The following is a 20,120-nucleotide window of genomic DNA, read 5'->3' on the forward strand; positions in this document are numbered from 1 at the left end:
CAGCTCAACCCCACCCCTCCTGAGTAGATACAAATGACCTACAACTATCTATGGTGATTTTCTGTTACAAAGAATACGAAGTATCTATGGTGATTTTCTGTTACAGTTCCCATTGATTCAGCATATAAATACTGTGTAGTATTCTAAGCAACTGCTTTGCTTACCCTCCATTCTTTCTAGTTTATGGACCATAAATGAAAGCATTGTGAAAATAAGTAACTTCCAGGGTCTCACAGGTCTGGTCTACACAAGCAGCGGAACGAGGTAGCAGGATCTTGAAATGATAAAGAAGGCAATACTATTTTGGACTTCTGATAAGAGTCAGCATTTTTTGGATACTACCTGTGTAAACTTCCAGAAAGAAGAAACCTGACTCATCAGGGACACTGGTTCTGGCTCAAGGGTCCCCAACCTTTTTGAGCCTGCAGGCACATTTGGAATTCTGACAGTGATGGGCACAGCAACAACATGGCTGTCATGAAATGGCTGCTACAGCTTTCGTTCAGCCCTACAGTGAAGATTCCTTGTGCTGTGGAAGTAGTTTCTGCCAAAGCAAGGTTTTTAAAAATCTGCACAGCCAATCAGTACTCCAATGGCCAATCAGAAGCCATGCTTTGGAAAAGCCCCACCTGGCCCCATCCACTTTCTAAAAAATCTTGGCAGGCACCAGAAAAGGTGTCAGTGGGCACAACTGTGCCCACAGGCACCACATTGGGGACCCCTGTTCTAGTTCATCTAACATCCCACTACAGTACTTTACTATTTATGGAGAAATTTTATATACATTTCTTGAGAAATTGGTCCCTCACATGCAGCCTTATTCTATTGCATGAATACATCTAACAATAAAAATTTGTTGTGAGTCAGAGAATTAAATCCAGACTGCCCTAACTAAGAATCGCACTGTGGCCACTCCACCTATTTATTTATTTATTTACATTATTTATAGTCTACCTTTTTCACTGAGGCAGATTGTCACTTTTTAAGGTCATGAAAACATCAGTGAATGGAAACTGGGTAAGAAAGGTTTTAAGGAATTAGGCGGTTTAAATTAAATGACAAGGCATAGTGACAGTTGAAAGATGGAAGAACACAGAAGATACTGTTTTTATAATACCCTGCCTCTTGGGGTCACAATCAAGAATCTCTCTCCCCCCCCTTCTCCATATGTGTGTGCCCAGGCATTTCTGTTTGTCATAGGAATAATTTATAAATGTTGTTGCTAAGCAGTGAATTTCAATGACAGAACTGTTTAGTCCAGCACATGGCAAAATGTTGTGGGCAATCCCAGCTGGGCTGATAGGGCTCCCATTTTTAAGTCCCTGCCCTTTATGCATTCTTCCCCTGGGGAGGCATTAATATCTAGTTCCAGCTGCAGAGAGCAGCACCAACATAGGACTACATAGGACTACAAAGAAAATTATGACCCTCTCCTTTCTTCTGTTAAATCTTAGATTGTATTGAAAATGCAAATGAATTGCTATGTATGTTGAGGGCAGGAAAGAGTGCTCCAATAGGATGATTCCTTCAAGAAGGCAACAATAACACCATCATCCATAACATGTCTATCACTACACTAAGATAAGATAGAAACATGGCAGTGCATATTTCACAAAGAAACAATAGAACTCACTGAAGGGAATTCCTGAATATTTTAGGATGTTTCTGCAATGCACAACAGAAACAGCTGGCTTAGCCTGTCAGTGAAACACACTGAAAAAGGAGTCAAGAGACCCAGAAAAGAATAGCCTTTGACAGAGGCAAGAAAGAAAGGAGTAACACAATAATACGGCCTTTTTTCTAATCCATATAAGTGTTACCATAAATGGGCGTGGTTTCCTTGTTAGTTGGGGGAATTAGCATTCAAGGATACACAACGAGAGGGGGTAATTGCAGGATTTCCATCAATATATACTAGGATCATCCCCTTAGAGAACTCTCAAGTAAACAGGAAAGGTTTCTTTGATAACAGAGCAAAAAGAGCAAACACAGAGAGAATACACACAACCTACATACAGAGCTAACTAGAAAACAGGGAGGAAATGGGAAGAGTAATTGGGATGGGGTGATATTTACCAGTCTTAAAAGGAGAGAAGGTCTGAAGAAGTAGTAGCAAGGACGGCTAGTGTCTCAAGGAAGGAGAAGAGAGGACTCAGACATAATCTGAGGGTGCATGGATATCTCCAGAACACCCACAGCATAGGACTTGAAGCAGCTCAGTTATACTGTGAAACATGCCTTGGGGCAGAATTATGTCTTCTGCCCCTGAAACAATAGCTTGATGACTTGTCTGCAAGTGAAACAATAAATTAGGGGAGGTTTGATTAAGCATATCTGGGAGGGACTGTTGGTGAGAAAAGTACTTGATGTCCCGTGACTGCTGGACGGGAGGTCTTATCAGGTCTCTGAATAGCCTAGATTAGGAAAAAGGGGTGAGTAAGGTACGGAAGGGTGTTGATGAGATTTGCAGGAACTCCTGCAAGAAGTGGTTCTCTGGGGTGGGGAGGGGCAGCTAGTCAGCTTGACACACCCTCTGGTAAATTTCCGACTCTAGCCGGCATTGGCATCTATCCTGCCCAGCCAGGCAGTGCAATGTGCTTAAGGCACATGAAAAAACAGCTTACGATATTTTAGGTTTATAAGCTTCCCTTGCAATAAGGAGAAGGGGCAGGACTGCTAACATAAGTGGATACTATGTGCTGAGGCCCAGGTGCAGAAGTGTCCAGGAATGGCAAGAATGTCCAACTTCACAGAAGCAAAGATATAGTTCAGAGGTGGGGTATACTGGTTGATGGCCAACAGATATTTGTATGTATAAGAAATTTGTAATCACTATTTTTAAATACACTTTGATAGTATATAAAGTAGCAAGAATGACTAACGGTCTTTATATGTAGTGGAAAAGAGCAAGAGTCCAGTAGCACCTATAAGACTAACAAAGTTAGTGGTAGGATATGAGCTTTTGTGAGCTTCAGCTCACTTCTTCAGATACTGAGTATCTGTGGCTCACAAAAGCTCATACCCTATGTAATTTTGTTAATCTTATAGGTGCTACTGAACTCTTTCTTTTCCACTGCTACAGACAGACTAACATGTCTACCCATCTTGGTCTTTATATGTTTTAAGATATTCAAGTGCATATCATTTTGTATAGTTTTGAAGTTATAAGATAATTAGTTAAGTAAAGAATGTGTTTCATTATCAAGTGGGACACCTAGCTATTGTTAGGAAATTATTTTAAAAACCTATACCTATTGGAAGCTGGACTGATCAGGAACTTCTTCATAGAAGGGGCTCCTTGCTTGTGAGCTGCTTATCTTTGGTAAGATATTTTTATGGACTTATGTAATTGTTCTCCTCTAATTATCTATGTAGCAGTAATGGATAGTATAATTTTCTTTTGAAATTTTCTTTTGGCTACTTGGGTGGGCTACTTGGTCAGCCTGTCTGCTGTGACCTTGATCTGCTGTTTAGCTGAGACATCTGCAGCCTGCCCTCTCTACCCTAATGAATTCCTGATGAGGTGTATTAAACATCACAGATTGCTGCTTGGATTTGGTTTTAATTTTATATCTTTTATTGTATTACTGATTTTATATTGTATTTTATGTCATTGTAATATTATTAATGCCGTGGGCATTATTAATGGGGAGGGCAGGCTGGAAATGCAATAAATTAAATTAATCAAATTAATCAATGCGTACAGTTATACAATAATAAAGGACAAAATGCAAGCAAAGATTCTCTAATAACATTACTTGTGTACAATACCTATAACACACCAAAGATGCTGCTGTGTACTACTTGTCAATAATTAAATTATCTGATATAGGAAAGCTAACTAGATGACTAGGGATTCTTAAGTGCATATCTGAACCAAACCTGACCAGAGTCATCCAGAATACAGATGATATGATGGTATTATATAATGGTATTGTGCTTGCACTCTACATCAGGCCCCTGAATGTATTTTTAATCAAATTTTTATTCTGCCCTCCTTCCAAGGAGCTCAGAGAAGCATGCGAGCATTTTCCTTTGTCCATCTTATCCTCACAACAATCTAATGAAATAAATTAGGCTAGGAGAGAGTGATTGGGCTCGGGTCACTTAGCGAGTTTCATAGCTATGTGAGCGTTTTAATCTGGTTATCTATTCCTGTATGACACCAAAACCGCTACATCACCATTCTTGGGTGATTGAATGTGGGATGTTTTACAGGTCTCTAGGTTCATATCACACAGGTTCTTAGAGAGCTTTTTGTCATTCCAGACATATTTTCCTCAGCTGTAAAGAAGTTTCTGTATTTTACAGCCTGCATAGGAATTGGAACAATTTTCTTACCACATTGGTGTCTTTTTCCACTGTCTGCTCATTACATCCATTCTGATCACTGTCTTGATATCTGGGACCACTACAGTCAAGTCGGATCAAGACACGGCATCGGTAATGACAGATGAACTTACAGTCTAGAGAAAAGTAAAATGAAGACAGATCATAAAGGAAGGTGATAAAGATCAGACTGAAGAGTAACACATGAGAATTAAACAGTGAAAGCAAATGAATTTCCTGGATTCACCATGTGCCATATGATGATCTCCAGCACATGGAAAAGGGCAGATCAACTGTCACTGCATATTACATAGTCTTTGCAACTTTGAGTAGGCAGCAAGGGGCTTGGGAGAGAAGGGGAAAGGGTGGTACTTGAATCACATTAGCAACTTGGGTCTTGAAAAGGCCAACTGCAAGTTTTAGGAGAGCTTAGTAAAATATCCTCTGGCAGACAATCCAGTGAGTGTGCTGCCATTACCTTGTCTTGCTCCACCCCATTTGTCTCCTCCTCATTCTAAGAGAAAATAGATGGCAATGGCTTTTACTACATGGTGTCACCATTCTAGCTTTCTAGAATTGCCAGCTGCTGGGACTTTATGTTTGCCACTATGGAAAAGCTACAATTGGGAGAAAGATTCATTAGAGCAATTAAGGAAATTTACAGAGACCAGACTGCAGCAATTGTGGTGAATGACGAAGCGACTAAGAAATTGATTATAAGTAAAGGAACAAGACAAGGTTGCCCGTTGTCTCCACTGCTGTTCATTTTGGTATTGGAGATCCTGATGATACAAATACGTCAAGATGAAAAAATTCGAGGAATTAAAATAAAGGACTATTCGTATAAGGTCAGAGCATTTGCGGATGACATAATGTTAATTGTAGAAGACCCATTGGAGAACATGCCAAAAGTGATAGATAAGATTAAGGAGTTCGGAGACTTGGCAGGTTTTTATATTAATAAAAAGAAGTCAAAGATACTATGCAAAAATATGACTAAGCAGAAACAACAATTGTTAACGGAAATAACGGACTGTGAAGTAACAAGTAAGGTGAAATATTTGGGAATCGAACTGACTGCTAAGAATATAGACTTATTTAAAAACAACTATGAAAAAATATGGACTCAGATAGAGAGAGATTTGATTAAATGGAACAGACTAAATTTGTCATGGTTGGGAAGGATTGCAGCAGTTAAGATGAATGTGTTACCAAGAGTAATGTTTTTGCTACAGACAATACCAATCATCAGTGACTCTAAGCAATTTGAAAAATGGCAGAGGAAAATATCAGACTTTGTATGGGCAGGCAAGAAGCCTCGAGTGAAAATGAAAGTTTTACAAGATGCAAAGGAAAGAGGCGGAATGCAATTGCCCAATCTAAGACTTTACCATGACGCAATTTGCTTGGTGTGGTTGAAGGAGTGGATGACGCTAAAGAATAAGAAATTACTAGCCCTAGAGGGATATAAAAAAATATTTGGATGGCACGCATATTTATGGCATGATAAAGTAAAGGCGAACTCGATGTTCCTGCATCACTATATACGGAGAAGTTTATATATAATCTGGAAGAAGTATAGAATTTATCTGGAAGAAGGAACCCCTTTGTGGGTAGTTCCATATGAGGTGATAGATCCGAGAGCTGTTGATAATGAGCAACAATGTCTAACTTATAAAGAAATAACTAGAACTGAAGAATCTAAACTCAGAATAAAGACTCAGGAGGAACTATCACCTTATTATGATTGGTTCCAGTATAGACAGATTAGAGATTTATATAACTCGGACTCTGTAAAGGGAGGTATACGAACAGAAAACTCGGAACTAGAGCAGACCCTTCTTAAAGAGGACAAGAAAAGAATATCTAAGGTATACCAAGCACTGCTGAAATGGTATACTGAGGATGAAATAGTTAAAGGACAAATGGTGAAATGGGCCATAAATTTCAACAAAGAAATAACAATGGAGGCATGGGAATACTTGTGGAAGACTACAATGAAGACAACGACATGCACTAGTATTAAAGAGAACATTTACAAAATGATTTACCGTTGGTACATGACACCAAAGAAGATTGCGCTAGGGAATTTGAACACTTCTAATAAATGCTGGAAATGCAGGAAGCATGAGGGCTCCCTCTACCATATGTGGTGGACGTGTGAGGTAGCTAGGCAGTACTGGGGGAAAATAATAAGAGAAATGAGTGAGATTTTACAATTTCAAATTAATAAGAACCCAGAACTCCTGCTACTAAACTTGGGAATGGAGGGAATTCCAGCCCATCATAGGACGTTGATATTTTACATGACGGCAGCAGCTAGACTTTTTTATGCGCAAAAATGGAAAATACAAGAAGTGCCAACCATTGAAGATTGGATCCACAAATTGCTGTATATGGCAGAAATGGACAAAATGACAAGAAAATTGAGAAACCTGGACTCAGGACAGTTTAACACAGACTGGGAGAAGCTGAAACAATATTTGGAGAAGAAATGGGAGGTGGGAGGAGAACTGTGGCAGTTTGAGAACTACTGAAGTACAATAAAATGTAGAGGGGGGTGACTTTACCGGGGAGGAGAAGAGGTAAAAGAGAATTTCTAAGCAGTTATGATATTAGATTGATATATATAGAATAATAAATAGAATATTGATAGAAAATAATTAATCATAAGGGTTAACTATAAGGATTGATTAACTAATAATATTTTCTTTTTGATTCCGTACAGTGTACCAAACTGAATATGTTTATTTGAAGTTGTATATGAGTCAAATTGATTGATATCATATATAGACTTATGATTGAAGGGGAATAGAAATACTAATGTAAACAAATATAACTAAAATAGAAAGAAGAAGATAGAATGAATAACATATAGAGTATAAGTTAAACTGGCTGATTTATATGAATGTATGGTTTACATAGTTTATGATATATAGAAATATTTGAAAGTGAAATAATGAAAAATGGGATAAATTGTTTATCCATTATGGAAAAAGGGACTCATAGTCAGGGTACAGAGTATTAAAAATAGTTAAAGAAGTATTGCTTAGAATAAAGGGAGAATATATATTTGTTAGATAGAGGAATATATAAAGAGTAAGGGAAAAGGGATAAAGGGTTGGAAAACTGTTGGAAGTCAACAAAATGGGGGGGGGAAAGGGAGGGGGTTAGAAATTGGGAAATGGGAATATTTTTTTTTTTGAAAAATTTTTTATTGGGTTAGAATCCATTATTTTTACATTTACATCCAATTTTCCCCAATTTTTCATCTCTAACCCCCTCCCTTTCCCCCCCTTTTGTTGACTACCAACAGCTTTCCGACCCTTTGTCCCCTTTCCCTTACTTCTATTAGATTCCTCTATCTAAAACAAATATATATTCTCCATTAATCTAAGCAGTACACCCTTAACTATTTTTAACATTGTATACCCAAACTGTAAGTCTTTGTTTCCATCTTAGATAAACAATTTATCCCATTTTTCAATTTCAAATATTTCTATATATCATAAACCATGTAAATCATACATTCATTTAAATCAAACAATTTGACTTATTCTCTATATATTACTCATTCTATCTTTTTGTAATAATTCTGTATAACTCTCATCACGTAGTCAATCAATTTGACTCATCTGTATCTTCAGACATTCAGTTTGGTACATTTTACAAAACTTACCAAAGAAAGAAAATATTGTTAGTTAATCAATCCTTATATTTAATCCTTATAGTTAATTATTTTCTATCTATATTCTGTTTGTTAACCTATATATATCTATATATATGTCAATCTATTAGTCTAACTGCTTATTAATTCTCATTTATCTCTTCTCCCCCCGGTAAAGTCTCCCCCCTCTACTTCAGTACTTCAGTAGTTCTCAAACTGCCACAGTTTTCCTCCCACCTCCCATTTCTTCTCCAGGTATTGTTTCAGCTTCTCCCAGTCTATGTTGAACTGCCCTGAGTCCAGATCTCTCAGTTTTCTTGTCATCTTATCCATTTCAGCCATATACAGCAATTTGTAAATCCAATCTTCAATAGTTGGCACTTCTTGTACTTTCCATTTTTGCGCATACAAAAGTCTAGCTGCTGCTGTCATATAAAATATCAACGTCCTGTGTTGGGCTGGAATTCCCTCCATTCCCAAGTTCAGTAGCAGGAGTTCTGGGTTCTTATTAATTTGAAATTGTAAAATTTCACTCATTTCTCTTATTATTTCCCCCCAGTACTGCCTGGCTACCTCACACGACCACCACATATGATAGAGGGAGCCCTCATGCTTCTTACATTTCCAGCATTTATTAGAAGTGTTCAAATTCCCTAGCGCAATCTTCTTTGGTGTCATGTACCAACGATAGATCATTTTGTAGATGTTCTCTTTAATATTAGTACATGTCGTTGTCTTCATTGTAGTTTTCCACAAGTATTCCCATGCCTCCATTGTTATTTCTTTATTAAAATTTATAGCCCATTTCACCATTTGTGTTTTCACTGTCTCATCCTCGGTATACCATTTCAACAGTACTTGGTATACCTTGGATATTCTTTTCTTGTCTTCTTTAAGAAGGGTCTGCTCTAGTTCCGAATTCTCTATTCGTATACCTCCCTTTACAGAGTCCGAGTTATATAAGTCTCTGATCTGTCTATACTGGAACCAGTCGTAATTAGGTGATAGTTCCTCTTGCGTCTTTATTCTAAGTTTGGATGCTTCAATTTTAGTTATTTCTTTATACGTTAAACATTGTTGTTCATTATCAACAGCTCTCGGGTCTATCACCTCATATGGAACCACCCACAAGGGAGTTCCTTCTTGTAGATAAATTCTATATACTTCTTCCAGATCATGTACAGACTTCTCCGTATAAAATGGTGCAGGAACATCGAGTTGACCTTTACTTTGTCATGCCATAGATATGCGTGCCATCCAAATATTTTTTTATATCCCTCTAGGGCTAGTAGTTTCTTGTTCTTTAATGTCATCCATTCTTTCAACCAAACTAGGCAGATTGCATCATGATAAAGTCTCAGATTGGGCAGTTGCATTCCGCCTCTTTCCTTTGCATCTTGTAAAACTTTCACTTTCACTCGAGGCTTCTTGCCTGCCCAAACAAAATCTGATATTTTCCTCTGCCATTTTTCAAATTGTTTAGAGTCTCTGATGATTGGTATTGTCTGTAGCAAAAACATTACTCTTGGTAACACATTCATCTTAACTGCTGCAATCCTACCCAACCATGACAGATTCAGTCTGTTCCATTTAATCAAATCTCTCTCTATCTGAGTCCATAGTTTTTCATAATTGTTTTTGAATAAATCTATGTTCTTTGCAGTTAATTCGACTCCCAAATATTTCACTTTGCTTGTTACTTCACAGTCCGTTGTTTCCGTTAATAATTGTTGTTTCTGCTTAGTCATATTTTTACATAATATCTTTGACTTCTTTTTGTTGATATAAAAACCTGCCAAGTCTCCAAACTCCTTGATCTTATCTATCACTCTTGGCATGTTCTCCAATGGGTCCTCTACAATTAACATTATGTCATCCGCAAATGCTCTGACCTTATATGAATAGTCCTTTATTTTTATTCCACGAATTTCCTCATCTTGTCGTATTTGTATCATCAGAATCTCCAATACTAAAATGAACAACAGTGGAGACAACGGGCAACCTTGTCTTGTTCCTTTACTTATCGTCAGTTTCTTGGTCACTTCATCATTCACCACAATTGCTGCAGTCTGGTCCCTGTAAATTTCCTTAATTGCTCTGATGAATCTTTCTCCCAATTGTAGCTTTTCCATAGTGGCAAACATAAAGTCCCAGTTTAAATTGTCAAACGCTTTTTCAGCGTCAACAAAGAAGAAACCAACCTCTTTGTCACAACGCTTGTCATAATATTCAATAGCATTGATCACTGTCCTTAAATTGTCTCTTATTTGTCTGTCTGGCAAAAAGCCTGCTTGTTCCTCCTCTATAACTTCCGAGAGCCACCCCTTCAATCTCTCCGCCAATATCTTCGCAAAAATTTTATAGTCATTATTAAGTAGCGATATAGGTCTGTAATTTTTCACGTTAGTCAGGTCTTGGCCCGCTTTTGGGATCAATGATATGTTCGCTTCACTCCAAGTGTCTGGAATCCTTTGATCCCTTAAAACTCCATTCATCACCTCTTTTAGGAATGGTGCCAGTTCATTGGCCATTGTCTTATAAAATTTAGCCGTAAGTCCATCTGGCCCTGGCGCCTTTCCTAGATTTGCAGATTGTATTGCCTTACTTATTTCCTCGTCAGTTACTTCACTGTTCAACTTATTTCTCCAAGCTTCCGAGATTTCTGGAAGTTTGGTTTTCTCCAAATATAACGCTATTGATTCTTTATTTACTTCTTTCTTATTATACAGCTTAGCGTAGAATTTATAAAAGGCTCTACTAATGGTAGTCTGCTCCAAATACGTTTTGTTGTCTTCACAAATTTTATTTATTATTTTCTTTTCCCTTCTCTTCTTCAATTGCCATGCCAGGTACTTCCCAGGTTTATTGGCACCCTCAAACGCTTTTTGATTCAGTCTTTTAAGATTCCACTCCAATTCTTTATTACTCATTGCTGTTAGCTGAAATGGGAATATTGACTGTAATGTGTAAACATGTGATCCTAACCCAATAAAATTTTTTTCAAAAAAAAAATAGAATTGCCAGCTGCTTAGAGAAAAAGAGTCCTGTCCCTTTAACAAAGGCTTAACAAGATGTTTATTTACTAGGTGATGTTATTTACCTCCATGCCATGGAAAGCTTCAGCAGCCCATTTCTGCACATTAAGCCTCCTCTAAAGGCACAGAACATTTTTCTTCAGGCCCTGCTCTCCAACCTAGAAAGTGAGTGCATGCCTATGCAAGCAAATGCTGTCAAGCTGCAGTTCCTAGCTGCCATCATCACTTGCCTCCCCAGGTAAACTCAGAAAGGTGCAGTCAGCCTAATGGACTTTATCCTGCCTCTACCACCATCACCCAGCCCAGGAGGACAATCAGTGATAGCTGATACTGTGCCATGTCACATTAGAGATCACCTACGGGCCTTCCCAACTGAAGGTCTTGGCAGATTCACATGAGTATTTGTTGCTTCTGTTTACGCACTTTATATGTTTTGAGTTGTCTAAAAACATTTACATTGAAGCAAACTTTTAACAATCAATTAAGCAAACTTTTAACAATCAATTAACTTTGATTAAATATAATACAAAACTGAAACCACATTCAAATCCACCCTCTGTCCTGAAACTTGCTGGATAGGATGACCTTGGACCAGTCACTCTCAGGGTTATTGTGAGGATAAATGGAAGTTGGGAAAATAATGTATGCCACCCTGAGCTCCTTGGAGGAAAGGTAGGATTATAACATACTATATGTTTAAAGATATCCATGACCAATACCTTCCTTCAGGTCCTTAAATCAGTAAATGAAAAGTATAAGTTAAATAAAAGTTTGATTAGGGATCCTGGAGGTATTTTGCCATCTTCTGGGCATGGAGCAGGGGTCACTAGGGCAGTTGGGGGGGTGGGTAGTTGTGAATTTCCTGCATTGTGCAGGGGGTTGGACTAGATGACCCTAGATGTACCTTCCAACCCTATGATCCTAGGATTCTAAATATCCAACCAACCTTTCCCATTGTGTTCAGCTTTCCTCAGAACCACTTGATGCATAATTTTTTTCTGCAATAATGCTAACTTGAGCATATAAAAGTCTGTCCAGTGTGCACAGACTGAGATTATCACTCATTTATCAGATGTCTTAAGATAAAAACTCTCATGTGCAGTCTCAGACCTCCATCCTCAGCCCCCCGGCCCAATCCTGTTTAACCTCTGTTTGAACATTCTATTTTCTCAGCCTCTCCCTTCCCATGGAACTATATACAAAATAGCAGGCAGGTTGCTTAACAAGGCCTCACAGTTCATGTGCATTATATGTATAAGTAGTAAAATATCTTGTAACTTTTTGTTAACATTTATTCCATCTTGGCTTCCCTGCTGCACCAAAAGTACTCTAGGCAATTTATGTACACTATAGATTTGTGCCTGGGTCAGCTGTTCTTGGAATCATGTGATCATGCTGCAATATTAGTTACTTTATTTTTATAATCTTTAGATTGTAAAGAATTCTCATTTTAAACTTATCTGTATTTGAGCTTAATGTGGCCTACACTTAAGGGCATTGCTTTAATGAGGCTGTGCCTTGCATAATGTATCCTCTTGACAGAAAGACAGAATGGATCAGGAAAAACGATAGTGTGTCCCCACGCACTCTTCAAAGGAAGAGGCATGAAAAGCCTCTCTGTCCCAAGGCATCACCTTTCCTTGGCAGATAATCTGATGCCTGCCATGACAAAGGCCTCATTTTAAGGGGCTTTGATTATTCTCAGCTTCGATGGGTTGGAGCTGTTGTGCAGAATATATGCTCCTGTGGGAGGAATATCTAATGTCAGTTATATGCTGTTGTAGCACAATGTCACCTTTATCAGAAAGAGTGCTATGCTTGCTAGACCTCAGGGTCTATCCAGTATAGTTTAAGCTTATAACTTTAATTGCCCTGGAGAACAGGATGGAACTTTAACTGAAATTAGTCTCTCACAAGAATATCTTCCTAGTTGTCTTATGGCTTCTAGAAACACATCAACAGAAAAAGTGTTAAGCACTACTAGGTCAAAATATAAAAGTAATGTATTGAGAGTAAGTGTCAATAATTTTTGTGTTACCAGTGTGTGGTCAGTTAATTTAAAGGGATATCCCTTTAAGAAGTAAGCCTATCTTCTATCCCTTTAAGAAGAAAGCCATTAATTTCACTTGAAGTCTGCATATCTTGAAGCAAGAGTGATTTAACTCATGTTAGCAGAAGACTTAATTAATTTATCTGGAACTATCCTGTTTTCTCGCTTTGATTGTTCATTATAAAGATATTAACTGGTGGCTGGTTCTTCTATTATCTACTAATTATTTTTTTTTTTTTGAAAAATTTTTTATTGGGTTAGAACATTTTTATTTTTACATTACAATCAATTTTCCCCTAATTTTTCGTTTCTAACCCCCTCCCTTTCCCCCCCTTTTGTTGACTTCCAACAGCTTTCCCACCCTCTGTCCCTTTTCCCTTACTTCTATTAAATTCCTCTGTCTAAAACAGATATACATTCTCCATTATATTAAGCAGTGCATCATTAACTCCTTTAATTATTATACACCCAAACTATACGTCTTTAGATAAACAATTTATCCCATTTTCCAGTTTTGAATAATTCTATATAAACCTATATATCATAAACCATAAAAATTTCCCACATTTAAATCAAACAATTTGATTTGTTCTCTATATATTACTCATTTCAACTTTTTATGGTAATTCTATATAACTCCTCAGATACTCAATCAATTTAACTCTTCTATACATTCAGTTTGGTACATATAAATCTTGTCAAAGAAAGAAAATATTGTTAGTTAGTCAATCCTCATGTTTAAACCTTATCATTAATTATTCTCTATCAGTTGACCTATACATATCTATATATATCTCAATCAATTAATCTAACTGCTTATAAATTCACATTTCTCTTCCTCCCCCGGTAAAGTCACCCCTCTCTTTTATACTTTTATTATATTTCAGTAGTTCTCAAACTGCCACAGTTTTCCTCCCACCTCCCATTTCTTCTCCAGGTATTGTTTCAGCTTCTCCCAGTCTGTGTTGAACTGCCCTGAGTCCAGATCTCTCAGTTTTCTTGTCATCTTGTCCATTTCAGCCATATACAGCAATTTGTAGATCCAATCTTCAATAGTTGGTACTTCTTGTACTTTCCATTTCTGCGCATACAAAAGTCTAGCTGCTGCAGTCATATAAAAAATCAACGTCCTATGATGGGCTGGAATTCCCTCCATTCCCAAGTTTAGCAGCAGGAGTTCTGGGTTCTTATTTATTTGAAACTGTAAAATTTCACTCATTTCTCTTATTATTTCCCCCCAGAACTGCCTAGCTACCTCACACGACCACCACATATGATAGAGGGAGCCCTCATGTTTCTTACATTTCCAGCATTTATTAGAAGTATTCAAATTCCCTAGCGCAATCTTCTTTGGTGTCATGTACCAACGATAGATCATTTTGAAAATGTTCTCTTTAATATTGATACATGTCGTTGTCTTCATTGTAGTTTTCCACAAGTATTCCCATGCCTCCATTGTTATTTCTTTATTGAAATTTATAGCCCATTTCACCATCTGTGTTTTAACTATCTCATCCTCAGTATACCATTTCAGCAATACTTGGTATACCTTGGATATTCTTTTCTTGTCTTCTTTAAGAAGGGTCTGCTCTAGTTCCGAGTTCTCTGTTCGTATGCCCCCTTTTGCAAAGTCTGAGTTGTATAAGTCTCTAATCTGTCTATACTGAAACCAATCATAGTTAGGTGATAGTTCCTCTTGCGTCTTTATTCTAAGTTTAGATACTTCAATCTTAGTTATTTCTTTGTACGTTAAACATTGTTGTTCATTATCCACAGCTCTCGGATCTATCACCTCATATGGAACCACCCACAAGGGGGTTCCTTCTTGTAGGTAAGTTCTATACTTCTTCCAGATTGTAAATAGACTTCTCCTTACAAAATGATGCAGGAACATCGAGTTGACCTTTACTTTGTCATGCCATAGGTATGCGTGCCATCCAAAAATTTTTTTATATCCCTCTAGGGCTAATAGTTTCTTATTCTTTAATGTCATCCACTCTTTTAGCCAAACTAGGCAGATTGCATCATGGTAAAGTCTCAGATTGGGCAGTTGCATTCCGCCTCTCTCCTTTGCATCTTGTAAAACTTTTACTTTCACTCGAGGCTTCTTGCCTGCCCAAACAAAATCTGATATTTTCCTCTGCCATTTTTCAAATTGTTTAGAGTCTCTGATGATTGGTATTGTCTGTAACAAAAACATTACTCTTGGTAACACATTCATCTTAACTGCTGCAATCCTGCCCAACCATGACAGGTTCAATCTATTCCATTTGATCAAGTCTCTCTCTATCTGAGTCCATAATTTTTCATAATTATTCTTGAACAAATCTATATTTTTTGCAGTCAGCTCAACTCCCAAGTATTTCACCTTACTAGTTACTTCACAATCCGTTGTTTCCATTAACAATTGTTGTTTCTGCTTAGTCATGTTTTTGCATAATATCTTTGACTTCTTTTTGTTAATGAAGAAACCTGCCAAATCTCCAAACTCCTTGATCTTGTCTATCACTTTTGGCATGTTCTCCAGTGGGTCTTCTACAATTAACATTATGTCGTCTGCAAATGCTCTGACCTTATATGAATAGTCCTTTATTTTTATTCCTCGTATTTCCTCATCTTGTCGAATTTGTATCATCAGAATCTCCAATACTAAAATGAACAACAATGGAGATAACGGGCAACCTTGTCTTGTTCCTTTACTAATCGTCAATTTTTTGGTCAATTCATCATTCACTACAATTGCTGCAGTCTGGTCTCTATAGATTTCCTTAATTGCTCTGACGAATCTTTCTCCCAGTTGTAGCTTTTCCATAGTGGCAAACATAAAGTCCCAGTTTAAATTGTCAAACGCTTTTTCAGCATCTACAAAGAAGAAACCAACCTCTTTGTCACAACGCTTGTCGTAGTATTCAATAGCATTGATCACTGTCCTTAAGTTGTCTCTTATTTGTCTGTCTGGCAAAAAGCCTGCTTGTTCCTCCTCTATGACTTCCGAGAGCCACCCCTTCAATCTCTCCGCCAATATCTTCGCAAAAATTTTATAGTCATTATTGAGTAGTGATATAGGCCTATAATTTTTCACGCTAGTCAGATCTTGGCCCTCTTTTGGGATCAATGATATATTCGCTTCGCTCCAAGTATCTGGAATTCTTTGATCCCTAAAAACTCCGTTCATCACCTCTTTTAGGAATGGTGCCAGTTCATTGGCCATTGTCTTATAAAATTTAGCCGTAAGTCCATCTGGCCCTGGCGCCTTTCCTAGATTTGCGGATTGTATTGCCATATTTATTTCCTCATCAGTTACTTCACTGTTCAGCTTATTTCTCCAAGCTTCCGAGATCTCTGGAAGTTTGGTTTTCTCCAAATATGATGCTATTGATTCTTTGTTTACTTCTTTTTTATTATACAGCTTAGCGTAAAATTTATAAAAGGCTCTGCTAATGGTAGTCTGCTCCAAATACGTTTTGTTTTCTTCACAAATTTTATTTATTATTTTCTTTTCCCTTTTCTTCTTTAATTGCCATGCCAAATATTTCCCAGGTTTATTAGCACCCTCAAAAGCTTTTTGATTCAGTCTTTTAAGGTTCCACTCCAATTCTTTGTTACTCATTGCTGTTAACTGTTCTTGAAGAATTTTGATTTCCTGATGTATTTTCTTTTTCCCTGGTCTCTTTTTTAACTGTACTTCTTTGGCCTTTATTTTCTCCTCAATCTCTTGTCTTTTCTCCTCTTTCTTTTTCCTTGCTCTACCATTTAAGTCCATTAGTATGCCCCTTACAACCGCCTTGTACGCGTCCCAAACTTTACTGGTTGGTACTTCTTTATTCACGTTGTATTGTATAAAAAACTTAGTCTCTCTTCTCAGTGTTTCCATATTCTCACTTTCCTGTAACAGGTCCTCATTTATTCTCCAGGCTTTCCTTTTTCTCCTTTTTCCAAATTTCCACATAATTGGGTTGTGATCTGAGCCTACCATCGGCATTATTTCTACCTCCTTAGTCCATAGCACTAAGTCCTTTGAGGCCCAGATCATATCAATTCTTGATAATGTAAGATGCCTTGCAGAATAAAAAGTAAACTGTTTGGTTTTAGGATATTCTCTCCTCCATACGTCTTCGAGAGTCTCTTGTTGAATCAACTCAAAAAAAAGCTTTGGCAATAGTCCTCTTTTCTTTTGTGCTTTTGTAGTCTTTTTGTCTAGTTCCAGATCTGTCACTCCATTGAAATCTCCAGCAAGAATTATCTGGTCATATACAAGATCGTCTAGGTGCTTCCTTAAGTCCTCAAAGAAGCTTTCCTTTGCACCGTTAGGTGCATAAAGTCCGACTACCAACACTCTCTTTAGGTTCCAATTACATTCCACTGCTACAAATCTAGCTTCCACATCTCTCATAACAAATTTTGGCTGCAGCTCCTCTTTTATATACAACACCACTCCTCTTTTTTTCTTGTTGGAAGCCGCTACAAATTCTTTGCCCAATTTTCCAGATTTTAAATATTTTACATCCTGTTTTCTAATGTGGGTCTCCTGCAAACAAACAATATCACATTTTTGTTTTAGTAGCCAATGAAAAATATTTTTTCTCTTATTCGGTGAGTTTAGTCCATTTACATTCCAAGATAATACTTTACACTCCATATTCATGGTTTTGTTGGTAAGTCTTTTTCATTGTCCTTGATAAATCTCTCCATCTCCCGCTCAGATCTGATGCGTTTTTTTGCCCCTCCAAACTCAAAGGACACTCCTTCCGGTAACTCCCATCTGTATCTGATATTCATGTCCTTCAAAGTCTGAATTAGCACTCTATATTTTTTCCTGTCCAATAACACTGATCTGGGCAGTTCCTTCATTATAATAATCGTCTTGCCATCAATCTCCAATGGATCTTGAAATTGTTTGGTCACAATCCTCTCTTTCATATTTCTAGTTGTAAACTGCACAATCACATCCCTTGGTAGTTTCCTCTGGGTTGCAATTCTCGAGTTCACACGATACGCCACATCTAGGATAGCCACAATTTCCTCCTCCTCCTTCCCCAGGTAATCAGCCAACACCTCAGTCATCTGTTCTTGCGCTGACTTCCCTTCCACTTCTGGCAGACCACGAAAACGAAGCTGCTTCTCCATGTGTTTAGTTTCTGCAACTGACATCCTCCCCTTCACCAGCCTCATCTCTGTTTGTTGCGTGTCTATTAAATTCTCCATCGCGTCTTCTACTGTTTTAACTCTCTGCTGCGTTCCTTGTAATTCACTGCTAATCGTTTCCACACCTTTTTTCACTTCTGACAGCTCCGACTTTACTGTCTGTGTAACTTCCTTGACCTCTTTAATAAGCTCCAATTTCGTGTCCTTAAGTTCTTTCATCATGTCTATAAGTTTTTTGTCCAAGTTTTCTATTGCCGATTGCCACTCTTTTTTCGACATCGTGGGGCTTGCTTTAGCTCGCTCCCACGAATCTGCTCTCTTCCTCAGCTCCGTGGCGTATAATTAAACGTTTTCCTTTTTTTTTAAATGTCCCAATCTTTGCCAAAATTAATTTTTTATATCCAAAATGTCGGGCGTCTTTTCTCTATGGTTTCTCTATGTTATTATAATCCAAGATGGCCTACTTCCTCTTCCGCTGAAGCCACGACCCTTCCACTTTCAAAGATGGCGATTCCCCACTTCCTGTCCTTTGGCAAGGGCCGCTTCCCTCCAGCCACTCTATTGTTGTTACGCACTTCCTGTCTCCCGTCTTCCCACAGCAGGTCTCGCGATGGTGTCTTTTTCCCACAGCTCCAAAACCACAGGTATTCAAAACAATAGTCCGATTTTTGTAATAACTTCTTTAAACTTAGTCTCTTTTAAAATACAACTCCTGCCGAGTCTTCACCTCCTTTTCGCTAGTCTGTTGCAGTTTAAAAGTCTACTTTCTTTCCTCTCTGTTTTTGTCAATCTGTCCCGTTTCAAGAGATAGCGATCTTTACCTTCTCTCCAGCTTTCTCGGGTTGTAATCGCTGTTTCGATCTTAAATTCTCCTCTCGACTTCCCTCCCCGATCGAAGCTTGGGTATGTAGGTCTTATGCCAGCCGAATTGGCCCCAAAATTGCCGCAGAGATTATAGCCGACCCGTCGCAAGGTGGGACCTCAAGGATCGGGGGGGAGACTCCTTGTGTAGAGCCCCCCCTCGTCCGAGATCTAACTCACCCTAGGGTCTTGAGCGTTCTTTGCCTGCTCCCCGCCTGAGAGCAGTCGGCCGCGGGTTATTTTCACCCCTCCGGCCGGTTAAAACGGCAATCCGGTCAGCTCCACAAATGGAGCTGCGTTAGACCTCCATGAATCCCAAACCGGAAGTCTCTATTATCTACTAATTATTAATGGAAGAAGAGATTCTTCTATTGCTTGATTTTGGGCCTCAATGAACTGGAGCATTTTGGAGATTAAAAGAAAATCACCAATGGAGAGACTTGCCAATGCCAAACCCCACCCAGGGCATCCCCTGCCCCCACCTGGCCCTATTCACTTAGATGATGGGGGGGGGGAGCGGATGAACTCCCATATTCCTCTGTTGTGCAGAAAATTATTTCATTTTCCAGCACAACAGAGAAGCTGCAGGTTGCCCCTGCCCACTACCCCTCCCCCCCCAGTTTGGTCCCTGGGGGATATGGCAATCCTACCAACTGAATAAAAAACTATATCATGACTTCTTCTGACCAGCCTTCAGCCCAGGCCAGTGACTCTGACCTGGAGGAATCAGAGGACAAGCCTGAGGAACCAGGGCCAGAGAACCAGGAGGAGCAGTGGAATCAGGGAAGGCATGATGCTGCAGAGGCACCTGCTGATCATGTCCCACTTGCACCAGAGACTGCCCAGTCAGAGTCTGCAAGCCAGTCTTTGCCACCTGCCCCAGAGATCACTACTAGGCCCCCACCAGGAAGGACACAAATCCAGGCCCATACTCCCTCAGGACCCTCTCCCCACCACAGGAATGACATTTCACCCAGGCAGCACACCACCTCCCTGCAGACTTAGAACAAAGCGCTCGGTATGATACTTCCTT

The 20,120-nt window shown here is 38.6% G+C and overlaps 1 protein-coding gene across 2 annotated transcripts in view; it reads right to left on the reverse strand.

The window, feature by feature from the left end:
* RASSF1 (Ras association domain family member 1) overlaps nt 1-20,120 on the reverse strand; it is a 56,644-nt gene that overhangs the window by 21,637 nt on the left and 14,887 nt on the right. For both annotated transcript variants that reach the window (XM_054976894.1, XM_054976892.1), the window contains exon 2: nt 4,342-4,466. In XM_054976894.1, coding sequence (XP_054832869.1) covers nt 4,342-4,466 — 125 coding nt within the window. The remainder of the gene's footprint in view (nt 1-4,341; nt 4,467-20,120) is intronic.

Source organism: Eublepharis macularius, chromosome 4 (genome assembly GCF_028583425.1).
Source record: "Eublepharis macularius isolate TG4126 chromosome 4, MPM_Emac_v1.0, whole genome shotgun sequence".
In the NCBI taxonomy this organism is placed as follows: Eukaryota; Metazoa; Chordata; class Lepidosauria; order Squamata; family Eublepharidae; genus Eublepharis; species Eublepharis macularius.